The sequence below is a fragment of the Hirsutella rhossiliensis genome (genome assembly GCF_020360975.1).
Source record: "Hirsutella rhossiliensis strain HR02 chromosome Unknown scaffold00004, whole genome shotgun sequence".
Classification (NCBI taxonomy): domain Eukaryota; kingdom Fungi; phylum Ascomycota; class Sordariomycetes; order Hypocreales; family Ophiocordycipitaceae; genus Hirsutella; species Hirsutella rhossiliensis.
In genome coordinates this window covers 5,888,700-5,902,371 of record NW_025408670.1, presented here as the reverse complement: position 1 = coordinate 5,902,371, position 13,672 = coordinate 5,888,700, and the positions used below count along the sequence as shown (strand labels likewise).

The 13,672-nt window shown below is 58.6% G+C and overlaps 4 protein-coding genes across 4 annotated transcripts; 1 reads left to right on the top strand and 3 right to left on the bottom strand.

Moving 5' to 3' along the window:
• Nucleotides 1-299: 299 nt before the first annotated feature.
• On the top strand, nucleotides 300-3,678 carry HRG_04958 (fungal zn(2)-Cys(6) binuclear cluster domain-containing protein; the record flags this gene model as incomplete). The annotated part of the gene is made up of 4 exons (XM_044863429.1): nucleotides 300-867; nucleotides 926-1,788; nucleotides 1,846-2,692; nucleotides 2,939-3,678. The coding sequence occupies 4 exons, from the start codon at nucleotides 300-302 to the stop codon at nucleotides 3,676-3,678; spliced, it is 3,018 nt and encodes a 1,005-aa protein (XP_044722043.1).
• A 608-nt stretch (nucleotides 3,679-4,286) lies between these two features.
• HRG_04957 (major facilitator superfamily domain-containing protein) lies at nucleotides 4,287-6,174 on the bottom strand (the record flags this gene model as incomplete). The annotated part of the gene is made up of 3 exons (XM_044863428.1): nucleotides 4,287-4,864; nucleotides 4,921-5,262; nucleotides 5,322-6,174. 3 exons carry the CDS (start codon nucleotides 6,172-6,174, stop codon nucleotides 4,287-4,289), a joined length of 1,773 nt encoding a protein of 590 aa, XP_044722042.1.
• A 1,972-nt stretch (nucleotides 6,175-8,146) lies between these two features.
• On the bottom strand, nucleotides 8,147-9,841 carry HRG_04956 (pentatricopeptide repeat protein; the record flags this gene model as incomplete). Its single annotated transcript, XM_044863427.1, has 1 exon — nucleotides 8,147-9,841. The coding sequence occupies one exon, from the start codon at nucleotides 9,839-9,841 to the stop codon at nucleotides 8,147-8,149; it is 1,695 nt and encodes a 564-aa protein (XP_044722041.1).
• A 1,819-nt stretch (nucleotides 9,842-11,660) lies between these two features.
• Nucleotides 11,661-12,205, bottom strand: HRG_04955 (uncharacterized protein; the record flags this gene model as incomplete). Its single annotated transcript, XM_044863426.1, has 2 exons — nucleotides 11,661-12,089; nucleotides 12,146-12,205. 2 exons carry the CDS (start codon nucleotides 12,203-12,205, stop codon nucleotides 11,661-11,663), a joined length of 489 nt encoding a protein of 162 aa, XP_044722040.1.
• Between the last annotated feature and the right edge of the window lie 1,467 nt (nucleotides 12,206-13,672).

Genomic DNA, 13,672 nt, shown 5'->3' with positions numbered 1-13,672 from the left:
GTGCGAAAAGCCACTGTACAGCTGGCGGCTGCAGAGCCCTAGACGCACACTGCAACGCGCCTTTTCAGCCCCCTTTTGGTGCACCGTGTAGCCTCCTCGCATAGGCGCGTTGGACCTCCCCCGCGCCTCCATTCGCTTCTCCGACCACCACCATCGCCGTCGCCGCCGCCGTCGCCGCCGTCACAGAGACCGCTCCCTGACACCTGGCGCTGCAGCGCGAGGCCTCAGCAGGCAAAGGCCCCACCGCGCTGCGAGAATAGAGGCCTCGACCCGGCCAATGTGCGCGCCCGTAGCCCGAGATGGACTTTCTCGCTAGCTTCAACTTTGATGCCGATAACTCTGCGAGCCCGAAATCCACGTCTTGCGCATCCATTGAAGACTTGCAGCTTCGCCTTCGAGATGTCCTCGCCGAAAAAACGACGCCCACCCGCGCCGAGCATGTCGCCACCACCCTCGACGTTGGCGCCGCTGCACGCTTCAACCTGAGCCTTTCCACGACGGAGAACAGCGTGCTCGAGGGTCTCAACAACCTCGACCCCTCTCTCGGCGGGCTACACACCACAAGCGTCACTACGGAGAACCCCGGAGAGCAAACGACCCGCGACATCAGCGCGACCGATGCCCTGGTGAACCAACCTCAAGACGACCCGGTCCTGCAGCGAGCCGTTGCCCGGCACATCATCGCAGCCGTGGGCGCGACAGATGGCAGCACCTGGATTATGCGAGAGATGTCGCGCGGCTCCCAGGGTTGGAACTTCACCTACCTGTGTAGGGACTCCTCTCAACAATGGGATCGACAGAACAAGGCCAAGACCAAACTCATCATCGGCGAATATACCCAAAGGGACATGGACCCGACTCTGGCGAGTGAGAGACCCAGATGTCTCGCCCTCTCCAAGGAACCTTAGCTGACCTTGCTACCTAGGTCGACCGGCCTTTGATTGCCGTGGCACGGTTAGAATCTCATTTGATCGGGGAGGCCGTTCCATCTCGATAAAGTACGACCACACTCCACTGCACAAGACCATCGCCGAAGTCGCCGAGTATTTCAGACCATCCCCGCGACCGACAATCTTGCGAAAACCAGACAAGCCAGAGAAGCACAAGAGCCCAAAGAAACCGCCCTCCGCGCGGAAGAAGCGCGACTCTACCAAGGCCTTGGACGAGAATGGCAACCCGAGGAAGCGGAAGAAGAACGCAACAGAAACTCAGATGCAGGTCGCTCCAGCGCATGAAAAACCGACGTTCGGTGAGAACGACGCCCAAAACGGCCAGGGATCTCTCCAATTTTCCGACGGTGTAGTCGCCGATGGCTCTGCCATGGATGCGGCGCACACGGGACAAGGTCCTCATCAACCTTCAGCTGCCGCTAACTTCCCACTCAACCTCTCGCCTGAAGAAGCAACACGTCGTCGGAATGCCGCAACGAAGCTGCTGTCCGAGGCGGGCGTCGATCCAGAAACGCTGTCGATCGAGCAGTTCAGCATCTTTGCCAACCAGTCGCCCGACCTGCAGAGGGAGTCACTCAACATGCTTGTCAAGTACGGCGCAGAGCGGCTCCGTATCGTGCACCCGAGCAACAGGGACAGCTCAACCTCGGTACCACCGAGCACCATGCCGGCACCAATGCAGAATACTCACGCTGCACCCTCGGAATCCATGACCACGACGGAGCTGGTGGCTCCCGGCTCGGAGAACGAGATCGAGGGGATTGCCAAGGGCCCGAAGCGCAGAAAAACGGGCAGGTCGCGCACTGCGTGCCTTCAGTGTAAAGGCCGGAAGGTCAAGGTATGCGCTCTCCGTTTTACTTCCTTTCTCGTCACTTAGTAGCCCGTTCGCTGACAGATGGCCCAGTGTCCACGAGAGCGGCCCACCTGTGCCGAGTGCCAAACCAGCGGTTTGGCGTGCGAATATGCACCGCCAAGGCCCAGGAACAGCAAGAGTCAGTCGGACGCCGTCGTGCCTGCCGACTATGACGCCGAGGAAGATTCGCAACTTGATTCAGCCCCTCCGCAGGAGCCGCCGGAAGAGGAGGTCCAGGAGCACCCGCAAATGGCCCTGCCAGCATATCAACCCGTGGTGGGGGAGATTCAAGAAGCCGGGTCGGAAGAGGAAGAGCTTCAAGACGGCGCGTCACAAGAAGAAGAGCCCCAGGACGAACACTCGGAGGTGGATGCCGTGGCCGGGGGCGACGAACCCGACTATTCATCCTACCCGCAAATCCCCGTCTCCGACATGCTTTCACCGAATGTCGACATACAAAACCACACGACTCAGCCAATGCACCAAGCTCAGCTTCCGTACTTTCGATCGGCATCAGGCCTGACCCTGCCTCAACCTGAGGAGCCTCCAGTTTCGCAACAGATACAGACATCCAGCTCCGGCCTGGTGTTCCCCGAGGGGACTGTTCATTTTCCACCCCACATGACACCGACGACGACAGACACGTCCCCCTTGCACCAGAGGGCCGACGAGCCTCTCCACCTGCTGGTGTCCCCTCGGCAAACCCAGCAGGCAGCCAAGGGCCCTAGGCGGAGTCTGCCCACCGGACCTCCACAGCAACATGGCCGCGATCGTGCGCCTATGCCACCCGCCGCCGTCTCTCGATGGCCAAGCAGCGTCAAATCGAGCTCTCAAACCACGGGGGCCGCCATGAGCTCTCCGCAGCCGCACGCTTCACAGCCACATAAACGTACGGCAGGCGAGGCGAGCTCCCGCGGTTCGGACCGCGGGCCTCCGGCGGCTTCTCCCCGGATGCAGGACGCTGTCGCCCTCTCGCAGGCGGCACTGGAGCATCAGAGACAATCACAGAGCCTACCCATGACAATGCAGCCCTCGACGCAGTCCACCTCCTTCCATCCGGCCGAGGACTTGGGCACAAAATCCCGACAGGCCCAGCGGTCTCAAACGAAGACACCTAGGGGGGTGCATTCTTCAGGAAGCGCCTTTCAGGCCCCGCCACCGGCAGAGCCGACGACCACGAGCAACCCGACTAGCAGCAGCCAGTACCGGCCTGCGGCACTCAACATGAACCCGTCGTCATTCAGCAACTATGGCAGGTACTCGGAGGCGTTGCCAAACACACCGACGACGTCTGACAGAATCGGGTACGAGCCGTACTCGTATCAGAGAAGTAACCAAAGCACCGCGTCGTACCCAGCCTACGACTATGACCGTAGCACTGCCTCAACCATGTCGATGGAGGACTCGTCCATGGCTTCAGCTTACCCAGCCAACACCCTCAACCTGCCGGACTCGTTGTCGGCCTCGCGGGGCCACAACGCGCCGAGCAGGACCAACTCACCCTACAACAACAGCACCAGCACCGCCCAAGGTGCCGGGAGGAGGTCCAGCCAAGTCTCTGCCTCGTCTTCGGAGTTTAACCTGCGCACCGCTTCTCAGCCGGCACGGCCCGGTCAGGGGCAGGGGCACGGATCCATGAATAATCACCACCACAAACAACAACAACAACAACAACAACAACAACAACAACAACAACAACGACAACGGCAGCAGCGACAGGAGCCGGCGCAGGGCCAACAGCAGCCAGCGCAGGGCCACCAGGAGCAGAACTGGTACAGCTTCAACGACCCCAGCAACTCGTCGTATCCGTTTGGGCTTCAGAGGTCCAACTACAGCTGGAAGATGCCGGACGAACCCTGGGGAGGGGTTTCGTAACTGCTCGCCCGTGTGGCACGGAGTCGTTTTCCGTGTCTGGCCTCAGGTTTGTATCTGACTACGGCTGCGAGCCCTCTTTCTTTATCATTTGGCTTTTTCTATCATCTTTGATTACCGATTCTTCGGGCGCTGCTCTTCGACAAGGGACAAGACGCTGCGCACGAGAGAGGAGGGGAGCAGGGTGAGACATGCTCGACGAACGAGCAGTTGGTCAAGGCGAGGGGCGAGGATTTGAGCTTGGCCAGGCGATACGGCAATTTGAACCAGGGTGAGACTGTTTCATTATGTCGGACGATGACCCTTTTTGGAGTCGCAATAGAGGTAGCTGGTGTGCCCAATGATGGTGCGCCCAGTGGCATCCTCAAGTCTATTTTCATTATGTGACATTTCAACGTCTTATATCATCTAATTACCCGATATGGCGGCGGCTACCTTTGCGCCTTTTATGAGCCCAGCCCTAGGGGGCAAGGGGGAATACAAGCAGATACCGAGTCAAGCCAACCAACGCCTCGTGATGTATGTTGGAGAATGCCCCGTCAGGAGCCGAGCATCCCGCCATGCTGCGTTACCAAAAGCATGAGCAATTAATTGTGTGCCCCGCGGACGGGCTAGTCGCCCGAGACGGCAAACTTGCTCAGGGCGCGGAGCCTGGCGCCATAAAAGTAGAGCAGCCAGATGCCGACGATGCCGATGATGCTGAGGCCGCCGAGAAGACTGACGCCCCGGGCAACGCCGAGGTTCACAAAGAGCGGGTGGGCAAAGAGGACGCTGCCGCAGGCGAGGGCGCTGCGGAAGAAGTCGTTTGCGGCGAAGAGGCTGGCAGCGTACTTGGGGTAGCTGAGGGGCACGTATACGAAGATGCACTGCATGACGACGAAGCAGGTGGCGCCGTAGATGGTGATGCCAATGGTGGGCACGATCCAGTGGACCGAGGCGCGGGCGGTCCAGGCGAAGAGGAAGAGGCCAATGGTTGGGCCAAAGGCGGCCGCCAGGGCGGGCACGAGGCGGTTCTCCTGCGGGGGGAAGCCGAACCTTTCAATGCGCGGCTGCATGTACCAGTAGAGGTAAGAGCAGTAGAGGACGATGCCGATGATGCAGGAGACGAGGATGCAGAGGAAGACGAGACCGATCTGGCCGAGCGTCATGTTGTAGTAGACGGGGTAGACGAGGGGGAAGACCTCGAAAACTACAAGGCGTAAAGGTCAGCCATGGACTCGGGCAAGAGCAAGGAGAGACACTTACAGGAGTAGTAGATGCCGTAGATTATGGCCGTGTAGAGCTGGACAAAGAGCACGGCCGGGTCCTTGAGGGTAATCTCGAGGGGCTTGATGAGGGCGTCGATGAAAACGGACGAGACCTTCATGTTGCGCTGCTCAATCTCGCTCTCGGACATGAAGCGGGCGCTGCCGGTGAGGCGGCGGAGGCGCTGGGCGCGGCGCAGGAGGATGTTTGCGCTGCTCGTCTCGGGCAAGGCGATGAGCATGGCGAGGAGGACGGGGGCCGAGGCCCAGATGGACTCGTAGAGGGACCAGCGCCAGTTCTTTGCGGGGACGGCGAAGCCGCTGAGCAGGGGGCCGAGGGCGGCTGTTTTGCTTGTCAGTGTACCGTGATATAGACAGAAAACGGAGAGAGGCAGGACTCACGTCCACAGTAGGCGGCCGAGACCCAGGCCACCATGGCATAGGGCAAGGAGATGAGGCTGTACATGTCGCCGAGAGAGGCACCGCCCGAGGCCAGACAGGGGGAGCCGAAGAAGCCCTGGAGGAAGCGCAAGACCATGAGGCCGGCGTAGTTTGGAGCAAAGGCAGTGGGTATAGAGATGATGACGAAGAGGAACATGGTGATGGCGTAGACGGGGTTCCGGCCGATGCGCGGAATCTCGCTGAGCGGAGAGAAGACGAGGGGCCCTATGCCGTAGCCGAGGACGTAGAGGGAGAGGCCGAGGGTGGCCTCGAGCTGGCCGACGTTGAAGGCGCGCATGATGCCCTCGGCCGACGAGGTGTAGATGGCCGACGAGGTGTAGACGACAAAGGTGTAGAAGCAGATGACGACGGCGACGAGGGCGCGCTTGGCGTCGCTCCAGTTGTGAGGGTCCTCGGCGTCGTCGCTGTAGTACCAGTCGACGAGGATGGCGCCGTCCTTTGTGCGCCGCGGCACAATGGGCACCGACTGCACCTTTTCCACGGCGTTGGCGGCGGCTTCCTGATCCCCGCCGCCGCCTTGGACGGTTTGCTGCTCATCCTGCTCATCCTTGTCGTCGATGGCGGTGCCGTTCGTGGACGAGGAGGATGAGGATGGCGATGGCTGCTGCTGCTGCTGCTGCCTCTCTCGGGGTTCATCATCGGCAGCGACGGCGGCGTCTGGGTCCTTGAGGAGCTGTTGCCAGGGCCGCGGCAGCTGGAAGTCGGCCTTTTCCTCAGGATACTGCAGGTAGCGGTTGTTTGTTGCCCAGCGGATGAGCTGCCCGACGGGGGCGTCTCGGACGAGGTCGGCCATGATGCGGTTGACGCGTGTAGAGAATCTATCGAGGGGGGGGGTATCCGGTTATCGAATATGGTTATCGTATATATGTAGGAACTGGGCGGTATGTATGTATGGGTGGGTGGTGGTTATGTCGAGTTGTCCATGTCCAGTCCAAGGATGGTGCTGAACAAGGTCTTGCAAGAGCCTCCTCACTCGAGGGTGAGCGTATATATGTGTATATATAAACCACGCTCAAAGTCGACACGATGGAAACCAGGCTACTGACAGACGAGTATAGTCTCATAGGAGGCGTGTTGATGTCAATATATAGACAACCACAGCAAGCGATGGATGGCCGGGCCGGAGGGCTTGGTAATCAGGGGCCGGCTCTCTCGCCCGGCACAGCTCCTTGCTTACCATGAAGCTCCATGTCCTTTGGAGCTTCTCTGCCCCGAGCAAGCAGCCACGATGATGGCTTATGTCCGGGGACCCAGCACGAGCAAGCGGGGGCCTCGCTCGCAAGCGGCATCGCTGCCAGGCTAGAATGATGCATTGATAATTATTAATGGAGAAAAAGAAACCGACCAATGGTTCAATGACACTTGACACGGGGAAAGAAAGGAAAGAGGGCTCGTCGGTCCAGCTTCGCTCTCGGTAGTCGACAAAGTAGGGCTTGAACAGCACGCTTTCCCTCTTTCAGCCAGCCAGTCCTTGGTGCTGTTTGCTTGCTTTCCGCGAGTGAGAGACGGAGTCAAGAGTCGGAGCAACTCTCGGCGGAGATTGGTAAGCTCCGGGCCGGGAGAGAGATGACCAGCGGGGAGACGGCTTGCGTGCTTGCTAGCCGACGATTGGACAGGCGGGAACAGCTTATCGGAGGCCCTGACAGGTTAGGCCCATGTCAGTCACTCCCCCGTCACCGTCTTTGTCGCAGCACAACTCCCCCCTTTCCATGACGCCATCGCCGTCCAGACCGAGTCACATATGCGCACACACGAGGCCGGAAGCAAGCCGCCATGTGTTTTTTGTTGTTGTTGTTGTTGCCGTCGTCGTCGTCGTCGTCGTCGTCGTTCATGTCTCGCCCGACTCACCTCGCCGTCTGACACCAGGTATATTGATTGTCCCGTCCCCTCGCAACGCCTCTTGTCAATATCCGGAGCCGGCCGGATCCTATTACACCACCACCACCACCACCACCACCACCACCTTCGCCTCCATGCAAGCACACCACACAACCCTGCAGCCCCGACTGACAAGCTTTGGGGTCTTTTTGGTTTCAGCCCCGTCCGGATCCGTACCATCAGCAGTGTGTGCTTACGTGCATCATCATCACCTTGATAGACGTGGACCCCCGGACCCCTAAACCGCGCGCAGCCCTGTTCTTCGGCAACAACCGCGCACCAACGAATTCACCTCTTTCCCCTCGATCATGCATGCCTCCGCCTCCAACGCAGCGCCCGTTGCAACAAAAGTCCCGTCTGCCTTCATCTCGTTTGACTCATCAGCAACCTGCCATGCCTGCTCACTTGGTGTACCCATGCGTACGTACCTTGGTACTTCCGTACTACCCCCAGAGCCTCAACCGTAGTTGTTTAATCCGGCCCCGACCAACCACGACGCTCCTCCAACCTTGACGCTCCTCCAACCTTGACGCCCCCCTCCATCTTCCATCCCGTCTGCCAAAGTCCAAAACCACAAGTCCGCTTAAGCCCGACGCCGACCCTTCTCACCCGGGGCTTAAAAGCTCCTCCAGATCATACAAGACTGAAAAACAAAGTGCGGATGAAAAAAAGCTCGTGAAGGCATGCCAGTGTCAGGGGTGGCAAAGGTGAGCAGAAAAAAATAAGTCAGAAGAGAAGAGAAGATATGCTGGCACACGACAGGCGCGGGCCCTCAGAGATGCTGCCGTCCCAAGTCCAAAAAAGCGAACCGGATACCCATTGGCTGGCCTGAACCAAAAGGCCCCGTCTTCATGAGGTCGACGAGAGGGCCTCTGCACTTTGCCCGCTCAGAATGCCGTCGAGTCCTGGGGGGGAGTGGTAGTGCCGTCAGTTTCCAACCCCGTAGTCGACGACGACGCCTGTCGGCCCGCCGCCCGCTTCGCTAGCCGCTTCTGCAGCAGCAGCATCCGAACCATCTTCCGCGCTCCCTCGTCTCCCCGCCGCTCCACCTCATCCAGCACCCCCCAGATCCGCCCGTCCCCGCGCGCCGCCGCGCAGTCCAACAGCGGCTTCATCCACCCCAGCTGTCGCCGGCTCGTGGTCCCCGGGCCCACTAGAGCCACGGCCTGCGCCGCGAACCGCAATGCCAGGTCCAGCTCACCCTCCTTCGCGCACGCCGTGATGAGCTTCTCGTATGCGCCTGGGCTCCGCACCGGGTCTGCCTGCTCCGCCATCTTGGCCGTGTAGTCCCGAGCGAGCGCCCGTCTCGTCTCGCCCGTCTTGCTGTGCATGATGAGCGTCTGCATCGTCGTCGCCTCCACCGCTTCCCCACAGAGCATTGCCACGTCACCGTACAGAGCCAGCACCCTCTCGCTGCCCTGCGCCTCGGCCGTGGCCTCGACGACCGCGCTCGCTGCCGCCAATGGCACCGCTTCCACTTCCGCCAGCTTTCGGAGCGCTGTCTCGGCCTGGTCAATAATCCGTGGGATGCGCCTGATGGCCGTCCTGATCGAAGACGTGTGCTCGCGCCCGATGCTGGTGCCGTTCTTCTTCATAATGCACAGGACTCGTAGCGCGCCAGCCACGTCGCCGCTTCCCGCAAAAGCCTCCACTACCGCCTCGTAGTGGTAGGGTAGCACCCGGGCTCTTCGCGAGAGCAGGTCGAGCGCCTCGGTGGCGAGGACGGCGTAGCCGTGCCTCGACGCCGTCGCCAGGACGTTCTCGACGATGCCGTCGGGCGGCTGCACCATGGAGCTCCTCACCGCGGCGTTCCACGCAAATATAGTGCCCTCGCGGTGAAAGGCCTGACTGCAGACATCCAGCGCGTAGTAGAGCAAGCTCGTAACCACGTGGTCTGACTCGGCAAGGTCCCTGCGCCGACGCAGCAGTAGCATCATCTCGTCCAAGAAACCCAGCTTGCCAAAGGCCAGGATGAAGACGTCGTAGACCCAAGGCGCGACGAGCGCGCCCTGCTCAATCATGTCGGTGAGCCGCGCGTACGCCAGCTCGTACTGCTCGTCGCGCAACAAGCCAACGACGACGTGCTGCTTGGCGTCCTGGTCCACCGTGAACCAGTAGTCGCGCATCATGTCGAGAAGGTCCTGGCGCAGCCCGTAGTCGGGATGGTTGGCCAGCGCGGCCAGAGCGCCCTGACACATGGTCGCCGTGGGCTTCATGCCTTGGGATTCCAGGTCCTCGAGCAACTTGCGCACTCCCTCGACGGAGCCTCGGGGGTCGGCCATGGCGTCCATGATGCACTCGTACATGAAAAGGCTGAGCCGCTGTTCTCGAGGACCCAGCAGGTGGCCCACAAACTGGAAGATGCGCCCGTGCCGGTCAATGTCTTGGCCGTAGAAGCTCCATCCGCGCGGGTCCCTCATCCTCATGAGAGCCGTGACGATTTCCTCGACTGGTGCATCGAGCAGAGTGGCTTCACTCGGCGCCGTCGGCTGGAGGAGCCGCTCTTCCCACGTTGCCTCGCGGGGCGTCCTTCGACACGGCGGCTGCCCCTGATCCACCCGGCTGGCCTCCATTGCGCCCATCGCGCTTGTGCTGTAGCGGCGGCGGTTCTGCAGCAGACCCGGAGGCGCGGACTGTCTGGCTGGGCCGTAGAGCCGCCTGGCATGGACCGAGCCGACGGTCCTTCTCCATGGCGCCTGTTCTAGCACCGGGCATAAGCGGCGCCATAATCCGCCAAGAATGAATTGGCTGCGGCGCATCGTCGTCTGATGCGGTGGCCTGCCAGCGAGCCGAAAAAGATGTCGGTCCTTTCTTTGTCAGCTCGCCGCCAGAGCTTCTCGGTGGGCGGGGCTATGCATCTGGCGGGGTTTAAGATGGCAAGCTGGCCGGGTCGCCAACGGTTGAGAGGAAGATTTGACACAAACCATGACGATCCCTCGTCAGTGTCGCAACTTGCAATCAGGATGCGACTTCTCACTTCAGGTAGAACACGGCCATCATTACTCTATCACTCACTTGGGTGCTACTCCGCTCGTCAGCTCCATTCGAAAATGCAACGACAGATATACAGATGCGACATACAAGCCGAGCCGCTGCACAGATATCAACAAGGAGGTTACCATCCACTTACTTGGATTAGGCCACGTTCTGCAGGACGGCCGGTATCAAATTGTCCACAAGCTAGGCTGGGGCGGTTATTCCACTACGTGGGCTGCAAAAGACAGAAAGTAGGTCTAACTGCACGAAATGGCGTGCTAAACTTTCTGTTCTTACTCATGCGTAGAGAAGACCGATACGTTGCCATCAAGATTTCAGTTTCAAATATAGAACACAAACGCGAGCTTGAAGTCTTGAAGGCAATTTCCGCCCTTCCACGAAGGCATTCTGGGTGGTACCGTTTGAACCAGATGTTGGATTATTTTACTGTGTTGGCCCTAACGGAACCCACGATTGTCTTGTGCTGGAGATCCTAGGCCCCAGCGTGGCGGATTTTGTCGAGTCACGCCTTAAAGATGACAGACTTCCGGCCAGGCTTGCAAGACTCTTTGCTCATCAAGCTCTACAAGGGCTTGATTACCTTGCAAGCAACGATATTGGCCATGGGGGTGAGTTGACCCGTTACAAATGCTTTCTCTGCGTCCTGCTGATTCTAGCCATAGATCTCCACACTCGAAACTTAGCAATCATGATACCAGACCTAAGTTCTTCGGACGAAGCGAGTTTTTTCGACAAGCTTGGAGAACCAGAAATCAGCCTGGTGAGTAGACTGGATGGTCGGCCTTTATCGGACAACGTGCCGACCTACGTCGTTCGGCCGACCCTATTTCTAAACAAAAACATCCTCCTGTCGTCCCGGTCTGTCAAAATCATCGACTTTGGGGAGGCATTCTTCAATAATAATATCCCACGCACACTACACATCCCGTTACCTGTACGTGTACCAGAAGTCGTCTTCGGAGACCTATTGGATCGTCGAGTGGACCTATGGAGCGCTGCCTGCATGGTAAAGCACCCGTTCATACTGCCAGACGAATGAGCGAACTAATATAGCTGTTTGAACTTGTCACCGGCCAACCTCCCTTCGATGTCATAATGTTGACCCCGCCGATCCTTGTTCAACAAATGATGGAGTTCGCTACTGACGAGCTACCATCGCGATGGCAGGCCAAATGGCAAGCAATGCAAAAATATGTTCCTCGTGGAGACGACAGTTGCACACTTCAACAATGGTTGGAAGAAGTATATTTCGACGATAACGAACACCCTGACTTCTCAAGGGAGGACATTGTAAGAGTCGGTGGATTAATTAAACGTATGTTAAAGTTTGAACCGTCTCTCAGGGATACAGCAAGAGATGCTCTTGCTGATCCTTGGTTCGACCGAGGATAAGATGGAGCCATTCTATTCCATCTTATCCTCTACATTGCCCAGTGGTATTGCTATAGCTTGTCGGGGTTCGCGGGTGGAGGCGGGAGTGGGGAAAGAAGCAGAGGGGATTTGCGGTGAATAGGAGGCCGAAAGGAGGCGGAGGAGATCCGAGGAGATTGACGCGGTGCAAGCCGCCAGAGCGCTGGGCAGAAAGCGTCGGCGACGGAGCATACGCATCAGCTCGTCGGAGCTTAGGTCCAGGGCTATGGAAGCAGAACCGGAGCCGGAGCCGGAGCCGAGGACGAGGCGCAAGCGTGGGCGCTCTAAAGGCGTCGCGCGGAGCCAGCTGGCGGAAGACGCGAGGCCCAGGCCCAGCACCAAGCACTTTTGCTTCTTCTCCCGTAAGAATCGGGTATGCATGACCAGTAGGAGAGGGCGCCCTAGCGACTGCACCTGCTTGAGCTCAGTAGGCAGTGTGCCGGTAAGGGCGAGGTGGGAATTGCCTAAGGGTTAGCCACGTCGCGGTGCATGTTGATGCCCTCGAGGCTTAACTCGGAAATGGAGATGGCGTCGGTCATTCCCGGTAGATGTAGATTTAGTTAGGGCGAGATCCATGTACGTATCATGGGTGCGTATGGGCGTGAGCCCAACCGTAATTCCTACACATTGGTCTATGACACGTTGGGCCGTGACATAGGGGCACTCGCTATAGGCTCCCCATTTTTTATATGCTGCATAGTTAGTCAGAGCTGTGTGCTGGCAAGCTGGTAGTTAATTAACGTAATCCACCCCCTTCCCGGTCAGACCCCCTACTCGGTCAGAAAAAGTCTCCACGCGGCGACCCACACTTATGGCAAGACAAACCGAGCACTATGACGGCAACGGGAGACCAATCGGTTCCACGCGAAGAACGGGTCCTGCTCGCCGTCAGGGCCTATCAGCAGGGCCAATTCAAAGTACCCGCAAGGCTGCGGCCGCATACGACGTCCTCAATCGACAGTATCTGATCGACTGCGCGGTGTCATTCGCCGACGCGACGCTCAGATGAACAACCTGAAGTTGACGGCGACGGAAGAGACTGCCCTGGTACAATGGATCTTGTCGATGGACGAGCGAGGATGCCGCCGACAGTGGCTTACACTCGTCGGATGGCCAACTTATTGCTTTCCGAGCGAGGCAAAGATCCTGTCGGGGAAAACTGGGTGCGGAAGTTTGTTGGCCGCCACGGCGAAATCAAGGCAAAGTACTCTCGCCGATACGACTACCAACGAGCCAAATGCGAAGACCCCCAAAAGATCCAAGGATGGTACGATCGAGTCGCGGCGACGAAACAGAAATGGGGGATTCTTGACGAGGATGTCTATAACTTTGATGAGACGGGGTTTCAAATGGAGTCGCTGCAACGGCGAGAGTCCTTACCCGGTCTGACCGGCGAGGTCGGGCAGTACTCACGCAGCCTGGAAATCGAGAATGGGTTACTGTGATCGAGTCTATCAACTGCCAAGGTTGGGCTTTACCGGCGAAGGTTATCTTCCAGGGCAAGTTACACCAAGCAAGCTGGTACGAATCAGGAGTGCCCGATGACTGGCATATCGCCGTTAGTGAGAATGGCTGGACTTCCGACGACCTTGCTTTGAATTGGTTAAAGGAAGTCTTTGATCCGAATACACGGCGCCGTACGGTTGGTACGCATCGACTTCTTATTCTCGACGGGCACGGCAGTCACGTCACGCCGGAATTTGACAAGTACTGTACGGCCAATTCCATCGTAGTACTCCAAATGCCTGCACATTCCTCACATCTCTTGCAGCCTCTTGATGTCGGGTGCTTTTCGCCGTTGAAAACCATATACGGCCGAAAGGTTCAAGAGAAAATGCTCGCTGGGATCCATCATATCGACAAGCAGGACTTCCTTCCCATGTACTTAGACGCTCGCCGACAAGCACTTTCGCCGTCGAATATCCGAAGCGGATTTATGGCAACAGGCCTTTTTTCCGTTTGACCCAAACAGAGTATTATCGCGGTTACAAGTTCAGGTTGACAAA